Source organism: Orycteropus afer, unplaced genomic scaffold, assembly GCF_000298275.1.
Source record: "Orycteropus afer afer isolate SDZICR_OR568_19922 unplaced genomic scaffold, OryAfe1.0 scaffold00571, whole genome shotgun sequence".
Classification (NCBI taxonomy): domain Eukaryota; kingdom Metazoa; phylum Chordata; class Mammalia; order Tubulidentata; family Orycteropodidae; genus Orycteropus; species Orycteropus afer.
This window is the reverse complement of record NW_006922158.1, coordinates 181,025-194,064: the sequence shown is the minus strand read 5'-3', so window position 1 is coordinate 194,064 and position 13,040 is coordinate 181,025. Positions and strand designations below refer to the sequence as shown.

The 13,040-nt window shown below is 40.9% G+C and overlaps 1 protein-coding gene across 1 annotated transcript in view; it reads right to left on the bottom strand.

Annotated features, from left to right (window-relative positions):
- The window catches only part of SLC9A6 (solute carrier family 9 member A6), a 63,787-nt gene that overhangs the window by 26,411 nt on the left and 24,336 nt on the right, over positions 1-13,040 (bottom strand). The window contains exons 7-11 of the mRNA XM_042782996.1: positions 10,285-10,426; positions 8,304-8,409; positions 7,919-8,007; positions 4,972-5,085; positions 3,920-3,950 (exon numbers count right to left, since the gene is read on the bottom strand). Of these exons, the coding sequence (XP_042638930.1) occupies positions 3,920-3,950; positions 4,972-5,085; positions 7,919-8,007; positions 8,304-8,409; positions 10,285-10,426 (482 nt within the window). The remainder of the gene's footprint in view (positions 1-3,919; positions 3,951-4,971; positions 5,086-7,918; positions 8,008-8,303; positions 8,410-10,284; positions 10,427-13,040) is intronic.

Below are 13,040 nucleotides of genomic sequence, written 5' to 3'. Positions count from 1 at the left end.
TTGCAATACTGAAGGATTCTGTGAGCAAAATATTAAATAACACAGGAAACATCAAAAGAAGATGGAATAGGGAGGAAGTGGGAAGAGAGCTATTACATTATGGGGTAGTAATCAATGTCATGATACAAAATGTGCATGAATATATGGAAAATAAATTTGCTCTGTAAACTTCTACCCATATCACAATTTGAAAAAAAAAGAAGAAGAAAAAGATGGAAGGAACACACAGAGTCACTGTATCAAAAAGAACTGGTCAACATTCAACCACTTCAGGAAGTAGCATATGATCAAGAATCAACGGTATTGAAGGAAAAAGCAGCAATGAAGGCACTGGCTAAAGACAAGGCTCCAGGAATTGACAAAATGCCCATTGACATGTTTCAACAAAGGGAAGCAGCACTAGATGTGCTCATTCATTTATGCCAAAAAAATTTGGAAAACAGCTGCCTGACTAACCAATTGGTTGGGATCCATATTTGTGCCCATTCCAAAGAAAGGTGATCCAACAGAATGTGGAAATTATCAAACAATATCACATGCAAGTAAAATTTTGTTAAAGATAATTCAAAAGCACTTGCAGTAGTATACTGACAGAGAACTTCCAGAAATTCAAGCTGGAGTCAGAAGAGGACGTGGAATGTGGGATATCATTGCTGATGTCAGATGAATCTTGGCTGAAAGCAAAGAGTACCAAAAAGATGTTCACCTGTTTCACTGACTATGCAGAGGCATTCAACTATGTGGATCATAACAAATTGTGTATGATAACATTGCAAAGAATGGGAATTCTGGAACACTTAATTGTATTCATAAGGAACCTATACATAGACCAAAAGGCTGTTATTTAAATAGAATAAGGGGATACTACATGGTTTAAAATCAGGAAAGATGTGTGTCAGGGTTGTATCCTTTCACCATACTTATTCAATGTGTATGCTGAGCAAATAATACAAGAAGCTGGACTGTATGAAGAACACAGCATCAGAATTGGAGGAAGACTCATTAACAACCTGCAATATGCAGACAACCTAACCATGCTTGCTGAAAGTGAAAATGAATTGAAGCACTTACTGATGAAGATTAAAGACTACAGTCTGCAGTATGGATTGCACCTCAACATAAAGAAAACAAAAATCCTGACAACTGAGCCAATAAGCAATATCACGATAAATGGAGAAAAGATTGAAGTTGGCAGGGATTTCATTTTATTTGGATCCACAATCAACACTCACGGAAGCAGCAGTCAAGAGATCAGATGTCATATTGCACTGGGCAAATGTGCTTCAAAAGACCTCTTTGAAAGTGTTCAGAAACAAAGACGCCACTTTGAAGACTAACGTGTGACTGACCCAAGCCATGGTATTTTCAATCACCTCATACGCATGTGAAAGCTGGACGATGAATAAAGAAGACCGAAGAAGAGTCGATGCCTTTCAATTCGGGTGTTGGTGAAGAATGTTAAATATACCATGGACTACCAGAAGAAAGAAAAAATCTGCCCTGGAATAGGTACAGCCAGAATGCTCCTTAGAAGTGAGAAAGGCCACACTTTGTGTCACCTATTTTGGTCATGTTGTCAGAAAGGACGAGTCCCTGGAGAAGAGAGTCAGGAATAAAGGGAAAGACCATCAACGAGATGTATTGACACAGTGCCTATAATGATGGGGTTGAGCAAAGCATGGATTCTGAGTATGGTGCAGGACCAGGCAGTGTTTTGTTCTGTTGCACACAGGGTTGCTGTAAGTCTGAGCTGACTCAATGGCACCTAACAACAAGAAGAATCATGAGAAAACCATCAGACATTTTCCAGTTGAGGTACATTCTCCAAAATACCTAACTGGTATTCCTGAAGGCCTCACCAACAAGGAGTCTCAGAAACTGTCACAGCCCAGGAGCCTAAAGAGACATGAGGACTAATTGTGACATGTTATCCTGGATGGGATCATGACACAGAAAAAAGAACATTAGGTAAAACCAAACAACATATGAGTAGAGTTAATACTGTATCAGTTGTTGTTGTTGTTGGTATGTGCCATTGAGTCGGTCCCAAGTCATAGTGACCCCTCCTTGGGTTTCCGAGGCGGTATCACTACCGAAGTAGATTACCCAACCTTCCTTCCAAGGAGTGGCTGGTGGGTTTGAACTGCCAGCCTTCTGGTTAGCAGTCAAGTGCTCTAGGCACTACATTACCAGAGCTCCTACTATATCAGTATTGGTTCATTAATTATGGCCAAGGTACCATACTAATGAAGGTGTTAATAAGTGATGCTTAAAGCCGAAACTGGATGGGGTACATATGGGAACTCACAACTTCTCCAAAAATCGAAAGTGATTTTAAAATAAAAAAGTTTATTTTAAAAATTCTCTTTTAAAAAAATAAAACAACAACAAAACATATGGGCAGCAACTGCTAGTTATCTCCATTATCTAGTCTCCTTTGGTTCGTGAGTAGTAGGGACCTTACCCTCCACTCCTGACTTTTATCTGATAAAGACTACAATTCCCAACCTCTCTTGCAGGTATGTGTGACCAATGGGCTGCTAAAAAGAAGTGATGTGTGTATCTTCTGGAGAAAGATGCCCTTAAAGGAAATTGGCAGCCATGAGCGAGCCACTTTGGATGGTTAGAACAGGGGCAACTCCTACTGCAACAAGGTAGGGACTTGGGTCCCTGCTGACACCACTTCACACTTTTACATGAGAAAGAAATATCTTTCTTCTTTAAGTGTCTGTTCATCTAGGTCTCTGTCACATGAAATCAAACCTATAACCTAACTAACAGAAACAGAAAGAGAACAACTCTCTCCTGTGAAGAGTCGATTTTCATGGTAGGATTTTTATCGAAGAACTGCAATTCTTAATCGATTCAGAAACCTAGAGAGAATATTTAGCTTTGTTTCTGGATTAAATATAGTGCTACTAGTTCATCAAGCCACTTGACTGCTCCACAATCTCTCAAAGACTACCAGGATATGAAGTTACTGATGTCATGGTAGTCTTCCAGTTAAGCTGCTTCTCTGATTAATAAGGCTTTCTCTTTTTTGCCTAAAGTTCATTTCCAGAATAAGACTCTCCAGAATCACATTTTGCTAATACCTCACTTTCTTGTATCAAAGAACCTCTTCAGCATTTTAATTGTAAAAATATTTCTGCTAATCATATTGGGCGAATCTTCATCCTGACGTAGTCTTTTTATACTTCTTTCAAAAATTACTAATTTAAACATTCCTATTTCTGATCATAGTATCTCCATGTTTTTTGTTCAACTTTCCTACTCCGATCATTTTTCTACCTCACTGCCACCTCCAGTCCAATGATACCTCTACTTTCTCCTCAAACAACCAGTCTCATTTCTTTAGTTCCTTTTTTACCTATCTTTTTAACAATACTCTTTCAAACGCCTTAAATTCATTTGCCCCTGTCTTTTTCATTGCATCCATTTGGCCAAACCCCAACCCTGGATGGATCCAATTATCTCTTTTCTCCATGTTTACAGCTAAACACTTGTGGATGGAGTCATGCAACAGGGCAGACTGATTCTACTGTTAATACCTAGTCTCTAAACTCAAATAGGTCCCTCATACTGCCAGGCAAGCCTACTGCACTTCTTTGGTCAACTTACTCTTCTACTCCTTACAACAATTAACAAACCTTCTCTAGTTTCCTCAAAACTTTTATCACCTATACAAAACAGCCTCCAAGATGGCTCCAAATGACCCCCGCCTCCTAACATTCACACTCTTGTAGTTCCCTCCCACATTGTACCAGGTTTATCTGTGATCAACAGAATATAGCAGAAGTGATGATGGTATGTCACTTCCAAGATTAGGTTATAAAAAACACTACAACTTCCCCCTTGGTTCATTCATTCTCTCTCTCTCTCTCTCTCTCTCTCTCTCTCTCTCTGTCTCTCGGCTTACCACTCTGGAAGAAGCCATGTAGTGAGCTGCCCTATGGAGAGGTCTGCATGGAAAGGAACTGAAGCCTCCTATCAATAGCCATGAGAGTGAGCATGGAATAGATCCTCTAGCCCCAGCCCAAGTCTTCAGAAACTGCAGTCCCAGCTAACAGTGTGACTGCAACCTCATGAGAAATTCTGGCTAGAGAACCACCCATCTGAGTTGCTCCTGGATTCCTGACCCTCAGAAACTTTGTGAGGTAACACTTAGAAGTTGCTGTTTTAGGGTAATCTGTTACACCACAGATAACTGATATACATCTGTTCCAAATTTCCCTCTCAGCAGATGGAGCTCACAGCCAACTTTACTGATAATAACAGAAGCCATCAGACAGGAACTCCATCCCACAAATGTGCCTTCCTTTCTCCATAGCCTGCCCTATCCTGTGACAATGGCAGAACCATGGCCCTCCTACTGACGGCCAATCCCTCTCCCGAGGCTCCACCTCCTCCTGCCTCCTTATGAGTCTTACACTATTGATGGCTCTCTTTTATGTATACCCAGCTTCACCCCTTCTACTGTTTTTCTTTTTTTTTTTAAGATTTAATTTGCTCATGGGTGGAGGGGAGAGACAAAGAGAGAAGAGATGACAAGGAGGAAAGGCAAGAAACAGAGCTAGACACAGACACACTGAGAGAAGGAAAAACAGCAGCCTCGTTCAACCTCCCGTCATCTTCTAACTACTACCCAGTGGCACAGACTGCTAACTGTTGCCCAGTATCCATCCTCTTCTCTTTAGTAATAGACCACCACCAGTTTTCTCTTTTGGGGTTAGCAGGATAGTGGAAGACTTTTCTGTCATTCCTTTTGTCAACATTATATGTGCAATGAACAAAATTGCCACTGGAGTGTTTTGAGAACAGAAAAACAGGCTGAAATCCTTGTTTGTCTTAATCACAGGAAAATATTCATATATTTAGATCTATTCTTATCAACCATGCCACCCCTTAAGAACATATGACAATTTCCATCTTTAACAAAGTTTTCTAAAGAGAACACATAATAAAGGATACAAATGCTCCTATGACAAATGTTGGGTTAAAGACATGGTTCTGGAAGGTGAACAGTGTCAGTCCCATGTAGGAGAAGATGAAATTCTCTGCCAAGAAATTGAGAAGCTCAAACAACTGAAACAAAATTTAAAAGGTTAGTCCAGTAACAAAATTGAGTGGCATAATTTGAAAACATGACTCTTACTAAGACAATGAAACAGAAACTTCAAATATGTAAAGCTTATATACAAAAGAACCAAACTAGTTACAATGGAGTCAATTACGACTCAAAGCGACCCTACAGGACAGGACAGAACTGTCCCATACAGTTTCCAAGGCTGTGATCTTTACAGAAGCAGACTGCCATGTCTTTCTTCCACAGCGCGACTGGTAGGTTCACACCACTAGCTTTCTGTTTAGCAGCTGAGCACTTAGCCACTGCGCCATCAAGGCCCATGTCCAAAACCAAAACCAAGGAGCTCTGGTGGTGTAGTGCCTGAGGCATTTGACTGCTAACCAGAAGGCTGGCAGTTCAAACCAAATAATACAAGGAGTATTAGGCAATCTACTTCCATAGTGATACTGCCTGGGAAACCCAAGGAGGGGTTGCTATGAGTCGGATCTGACTCGATTGCACTGAGTACACACCCTAAAATATGTGATTAAGAGGGGAGAGAACATAGAGACAACATATCTAGTCTCACAGAAAAAGCCAGAAATGTTTCTTCCTCACTTGTGTCAATAGGCAGCCCTTCTCCAACTATCCATTTTTGATAAATCTTATTTTCCTCCTCCAAATCCTGCCCATTTTTCTTTTGGAATGTTTCTTTTATCCCAGTCTAGAATGCCCTAGTCCAGCTCTCATCACTTCTTACCCATAATGCCACAAAAGGACCCTAACTGGTATCTCTGCCTCCAGCTTCTCTCCCACCCTCCTATCTCCCACACACCCACCAAGTGATACTATCAAAATGGACATTTCAAAGCATCTCCCTCTTTAAAGGCTCTGGGACACAGTTGAGCTTCCTTCACCTTGGCACAGAGAGCCTCATGCCAGCTCTTGTATCACTGCCTTGCTGTGTGGTGGGTTCACTTTTCACCAAGGTCTTGCCCCTCATTTAGGGAGCAAGCCTCCTATGCACAGGGCCTACACATTTCAGGCCCGTGTCCTGGACCTCCCTTGTTTCCTGCCCACCCACTTTCACATCAGCCTAGCCAAGCATTACCAACACAGCAGGGATGAGACTTGCTGAATAAATGAATTTAAGGCCCTCCAAACCTGGCATCCCTCTCTCCAACATAGTTATCTACCACTGTTCCTTAACCGGGACACTGTCCCACAAACACTGGACAGTGTTAAGAACATGGGCCTAGGAGTCAAAACGCCTCAGCTTTAATCTTGTCTTCCCCACTTGCTGGCTGTGTGGCTTTGGGCAAGTTATTTAATCTTTCTAATCCAAAATGGGAATAGAAATGGAATAATGTATTTAAATTAAAATTATTCAATATACTGATTATTACTATTTACTTATTTAAGGATAACAGCTAAACTTTATCAAGTTTTTTACTACATGTCATAAAATACGTTAAGGACTTTAGATGTACTGTCTTGTTTTAATCTCACAGTAACTCCTTAAGGTAGGTACTATTATTATCCCCATTTTAAAGGTGAGGAGACTGAACTGTTGAGATGTTATGTCACTTGCCCAGATCATACTGCAAGCAAGGGTGGGGCTGGGCTTTGAAACCATACAAATGACTCCAGAGTCCATGCTTTAAATCACTATACCAGCAGCTGGCACACTTTTTCTGCAAAGAGTCAGACAGTAAATAATTTAGGCTTTGTGGACCATATAATGGTCTCTGTCACAACTACTCCTCTCTGCTACTGCAATGCCAAAGCAGCCACAGACTGAGCATAAATACATAGGCATGGTTGTGTTCCAATAAACCTTTACTGATAGACACTGGAATTTAGATTTCATGTAACCATCACATGTCACAAAATACTATTTTTCTTTTGATTTTTTCCCTCTACCATTTAAAAATATACAAACCACTCTTAGCTCCCAGACCTTAGAAAAACTAGATGTGGGCAAGATTTGGCCCAAGAGCCTTAGTTTGCCAACCTCTACACTGCAGCTGTGCAGTGCCTCAAATGCAGGCTGAAGGGTATAATCTTATCTGGATCAGACAGCAGTAGCTCTAGGAAGATCAGAAGTTAATCTTACCTGTGTCACACAGTAGTAGCTCTAGTTAGACCAGAATGAAAACCAAACCAAACCCACTGCCACCAAGTTGATTCTGGGTTTCTGAGGCAGTAAATCTTAATGGAAGTAGATTGCCCATCTTCCTTCAGTGGACTGGCTGGTGGGTTTGAACCACCAACCTCCACCAACCTTCTGGTTAGCAGTCAAATGCTTTAGGCCCTGTGCCACCAGAGCTCCTTAGTTAGAACAGAATGAGCTCCCAAACACTGCCCGCAAGACGATTCCAACTCGGAGTTTGATTTCCAACTCATAGTAATATTACAGAATAGAACAGAATGCCCCACCGGGTTTCCAAGGCTATTAAATCTTTATGGAAGCAGATTGCCACATCTCTCTCACACGGAGTGGCTGGTGGGTTCAAAGTGCCAACCTTTTGGTTAGCAGTGCAATGCTTTAACTGCAGTACCACCAGCGCTCCTTAGCCATTCAATTGGAAAAAACACTAAGAGGAAAGGAAGCCAATGGACTAGTCACTGCAGCCACAATCCTAACAGCTCCTGGCTATTCTGCTGACCCACTGTCACACTAAAAACTGCCAGCTTTCAACTAGCTTGATCTATTTTTGGAGTTAAAGGAAGAAAAGCAGAAATGAACAGATACTGTTTTGAACAGTTCAAAGATTATTTGGGGGTTAAAAAAAAAGACTTCTCTTATGCTGAGAGGAAAAGTTTATTCACAAACTATCAAGTTTTTCTTACCTGTTTTGTTCTATGTTGAGACTCCGTGGACAAGTTATTGTATGTATAATGTGCCTGTGTGATGCCACAGAACAATACTGCAACCACACCTACAAAGACAATGAGTTCCAAGTGCACATGAAAGGACAGGTCCCAACTTTTTTTTACTGAAGGCTCTTATTGTAGAGAAGCAGGTTCTATGCTTGTATTAAAATTTTAATTTGTGACTTATTTTATCAAGAGGAACTACTTACACTGAAAATCTTTTTTATACTTTAAAGTGACAGTATAAACCCCAGCCATAAGATGTGTGTTAAAATACTAAGAGTTTGTCCACTTGTCGGACAAGGGACTGGTAAAATCACGTGTTGTGAGGGTTTAAAATTATAAAGAGGAAATAACTTACCTGTGAAACCCCATGCTTCAGCCAAGAGGAAAGTACTCCAGGACATCAAGAAGAACAGGCCAGTCTCCAACAACTGGAACTCCCGTAATTTGGTGAACTTTGTTACGTAAGACTGTTAAGGCTGGTGACAAGCTCTCATAATAAAGAAGTGTGGCTAGAAAAATAACAGCAAAGCAACCATAAAAAAAAAAGGGTCCTCTAATCATTCTAACAAAACAGTCACAGAATGAGGAGGCAGCAACATGAAGCAACTCTTCAAATGAGCATCTTGCTAAGACGTTGTCAGCAGCCTCCTTCAGTGAGTTTTATGGGCAACATGCACCGTGCAGAAAAGGACAGGAAGATACCAGAGCCACACATATCAGATACCTAACATGTGCACTCCATTAATGTGCAACCCAAAGCAAGACCAAACCAAACCAAACTCAACGTCATTGAGTCGATTCTGACTCATAGCAACCCTCATTGGGTTTCTATGGCTGTAAATCTTTATGGAAGCAGACTGCCTCATCTTTCTTCTGTGGAGCAGCTGGTGGGTTCAAACCACCAACCTTTTGGTTAGCAGCCAAATGCCTTACCCACTATACCACCAGAGCTCCTTAAAGCAAGACAGCTTGCCTAATTATAGACATTTCCATTGATAAAAACAAGTAACTTCCATGTGATTTCACATTTATTTTCTCCTCTAACCCTCTGTGAGATAGGCATCTCATGAGGAAGAAACTGAGGGACTTCACTCACTTATACTAGTCCCAAAAGTGTTTCTTCAATGACAAGCGGTAGTGGCCATTTTAAGCTGTGAACAATCTCAGGCTAGAATCCAGATTCAGTGTAACAAATGTGTACTACAACAAAAAGATTAATAAGATATATGCCTACTCCCCAGAAACCTGTCAGGCAATGAGGAAGAGATACTATCTGTCCTGGCTCCTGCTTCAGAATTCTTCCTACCGCCCCTACATGCTTTAGTTCGCCTGTAAAGTCCATAAAACAAGTCTCTTCCAGCACAAGCCAAGCTCAGAGAGCCTCAGGAAATAACGTAGTTGCTTTGTGTAATAGTGTCTTTTGAGCTCATCTTGTCTCAATCACCTCTCCTGCTGTGTCTGCCCCCCACTTCCCTACACCAAGGTCCAAAGAGGTGAAGTGTAAAAGCTTCCAACATGCTTGTGTCTGCTGTGCTGCTGTGAACACCATGAAGGCAGGTCCATGTTCATCTTGTTCATCTTTGAAACCTAGAGCCTAGTGTAGCATCTGGCACATAGTAGGCACTCAGTAAATATTTCTTGAAGGAGTAGAAGAATGACTGGCCCAATGTTTCCAATGGTTAATCAGTGGTAGTGCCATGACTACAACCTAGGTCCCTTTAGCTCCCAGCCCAGGATTCTAGCACTGTCATTGTTGCTGTTAGGTGCCGTTGAGTTGTCTCCAATTCATAGCGACCCTATGCACAGCAGAATGAAACATCACCCAGTCCCGCACCAGCTCCACGATCCCCGCTATACTTGAGTCCATGGCCACAGCAGAAAGGTTAAAATCGGGGAGAGCTGAGATGTACACCCATATATCCTAACCCAGGAACCGCATTTTGTTCACTTGGCATCAGGTCTTACATTTCCTGTTTGCACTATTAAACAAAGAGCAAAAGATTGCCAGTCTGAGCAGGAGCACAGAACACACAGAAGCTCTTTGAACTGTCTCTACCTTTATATCAATTTAATCTACAATCTTAAACTTTACCCTCAAAGGGTTCTCACATCTAGTTAGACTTTTGTATCTAAAATTTTAGGGCACTGAGCCCTGTGCAAAACAGTGAAGTTTATTTATTTATTGGTAAATATTGTTACCTAATGTTTTCAAACATGGTTACAAAGTTAATAATTATACTACTCTTCCAATTATGGAATTAGGAAAAAACACAGAATGGACCGTTCAACTACTTCACCAGAGGAACACAAAAAGACAAAATGCCATTCAAGGATATTAAAGCTGTCACCACTCCAGTAGCAGCACCCATCGCAAAAGAGCCGCTGAAGATCCCAAGGAAAATCCCAATGGACTTGAACATGGCTGTGACGTCAAAGGTGTGACTGTTGTCTCCAGCTGGCTGGTAGGCCACTATTGAGCTACAAAAGAGAGATTGCTCATACTTCTACAAGCAACTTGTACTTTAAAAACTGTTATCTAATATAGCGTTTGAATGATGAAATCTGAGCAGAAGAGGAAACTTTGAATTCTAATTGCTAAAATAAGGACAAAAGGCTATTGTTAAAAAAAAAAAAAAACAACCTTCAGTGTATCCAGCTAGCAAGAAAACTCAGCTGTTACTTAAATGACAATTCCAGGAAGCAGAACATTTTAAAGCCCTCTACATGAAAGCTGGATCGAGCCTTTTCCTGCATCCTCAAGACACCATGCGGCACTATTCTTTCATGTCTCTGTTTAAGACTGCCTAGGGCCCGAGGGCCTAAGTGCCTCAAAACCCTAACATTCTAAAGTGAGCAAACGAATGACAAATTCCACTTATTCCCAGCAGAGGCCTAAGAATATAAAGAATATTGTGCAATACTACAAGTCATCACGGGTTGTTCTTCCTATGGGGAAAACAAAGGTGACTGAAGTGCCTTTTCAACCTTTAGAATATCAGAAGGGGCCAAATGCCTAGTATGTATTCACTCACTGAAATGGACTTCTCTAGATAGGAAAAGGGGGTATGAAAGGCTTCCAAGGAATTCAAATCCATTCAACGATACTTTTAGTGTACCTAGCTGGGTCTTCCACACCAAACTTCTGAAAGAACGTAACTCTGCCAAGGCCAAGGCAGGCAGTTACAGAAAACTCTCTCCATCTTGAACTCACAGTCCAACTCTGGTCTGTGAAGGCGCCTTCTCTAGCAGCAACCCCAGAAAGAAAAACAGCTGAGAAACTCACCGCTGCCAGCAGGTCTCTGGCCACAGTGCTCGCTGTGACTAAATCAATTCTCCTCTCAGGTAACGGAGGTACCAGTGTTATAAAAAGTCCTGACTCAAAGACATCATACAAGTCGTGTCAAAGAAGAGGAGAGCGAAAACCACATTCCTAAGAATATAATGAATTCTCCCTGTGGTTTCTGCAATGTCTTTCTGGTCAAAGGCGAGAAGTAAATATGCTTGTGACAGCTTGCTATACTGTGTACACCAATTTCTTTTCATATCTCCCTTACTTTAAGTTTTTTTTAAAAAAAAAAAAAAAAAACTAAGACCAAATTAAAATTCCCTAACCTGTATGTATTTTATTGAAATATACCACTAACATTAACTTCTGGTGGTTACATTTAGAAATTTCCGAGGCTCAAGGAAAACTAAAAAGTTTAAACAACACTGGGTTTAAATGTTCCAAGTAACCCATTCATTTGGGGGACAGTAGATTTGATACTGTTTTAATAATACAGAATGGCCTTTAATATCATGCTACCTTACCTACACATAAAGGGCCCCATGACGTAAATGAGATTTGACCACATTAAAATATAACAATATAGCAGCTGGCTGGAGAAAAGAAAAGACAATCAACAACCTTCTTTCTCCCTGGCCACATTTTTCAAAATACTGGCTGGAAAAAGACTCTTTCTATGCAACATCCTTTAAAAATACATCAAAGAAAAATGAAAGCTGATGATAAACATACTGTTGAGTCATCCCAGCAGTAGCGTGTTTGCTCACCTCCATTAAGACATGTACACAGCTAACAATTCTCTTAGGATATGCTCTGGATATAAGCTTTCTCCTCCAGAGTTCCACCAGGGTACATAATGACTTTACTGATCTCCTAGGCATCTCGAATGGTACTGGCTGCGTACCATCCTTCAGAGAAGTGAGAAAAGGGTCATTCAAATCATTTTTCTAGGTTTCATTCTCACATGGAACCCTCCCTGAAAAAGGCTGCAATAGAAGGATGAGTGTGTTCCTTTGTGAGAGGTGCTATGAGAAGAGCATTCTCTCTTTAACGGTTATTCTTCACCAACACTGCTGTGTATACTCCCAAGCTCAAAACCTTTCAGTGAGCTTTTTTCCTTTAACACTCTTCAAACGTTCTTACAACTGTTAGGCGGTTACTCTATTCACGGCAAAGCTGAGGCACAGGGTACATCAGCTTCACACCGGATCAGAACAGAGACTTTTTTCTTCTTTATCCATTAGGACAACGAGAAAGGAACACACTGTAATAAGATGACCAAGTTGCATGATAATTTTCCAGGAAAGGGAACTGATGTTCAAACCAACTGCCTGGACCTTATTCTCTACACTCGGTAGCACCAGTGATCTCGTATGTATCTGTGTTCTGAAAGCTTCAACAATCTTTACAGCCTCATTTCTTCCCTCATTTTTTCTACAACATATAAAACTTTTCTTTTGCATCTATCGTCATTGAAGGGGCTTACGTTCAGTATCAATATGAGCTACAGCCTTTGGGGATTATTTCTTAAATTAAACTTATATTAGCAAAAAAGTATTATATTATTTATAAATAGCTGGAAAAAATTCTGACAATATATCTATGCAGGGGGGAGTGTGCCCATGACCATATACAGGGTTGGTAGACAATGTTTCTACAAGTGTATTTGTATGTTCTGTAAGAATTTCCATATATATACTAGAGCTGACAAGGGACAAGGTTGTAGTCACTTCTCGGCCACAGCCAGCTACCCAGAGGGACTGAGTAGTTGGACTGTGGGCTCAGGACCATGGCTGCAGGGAACAT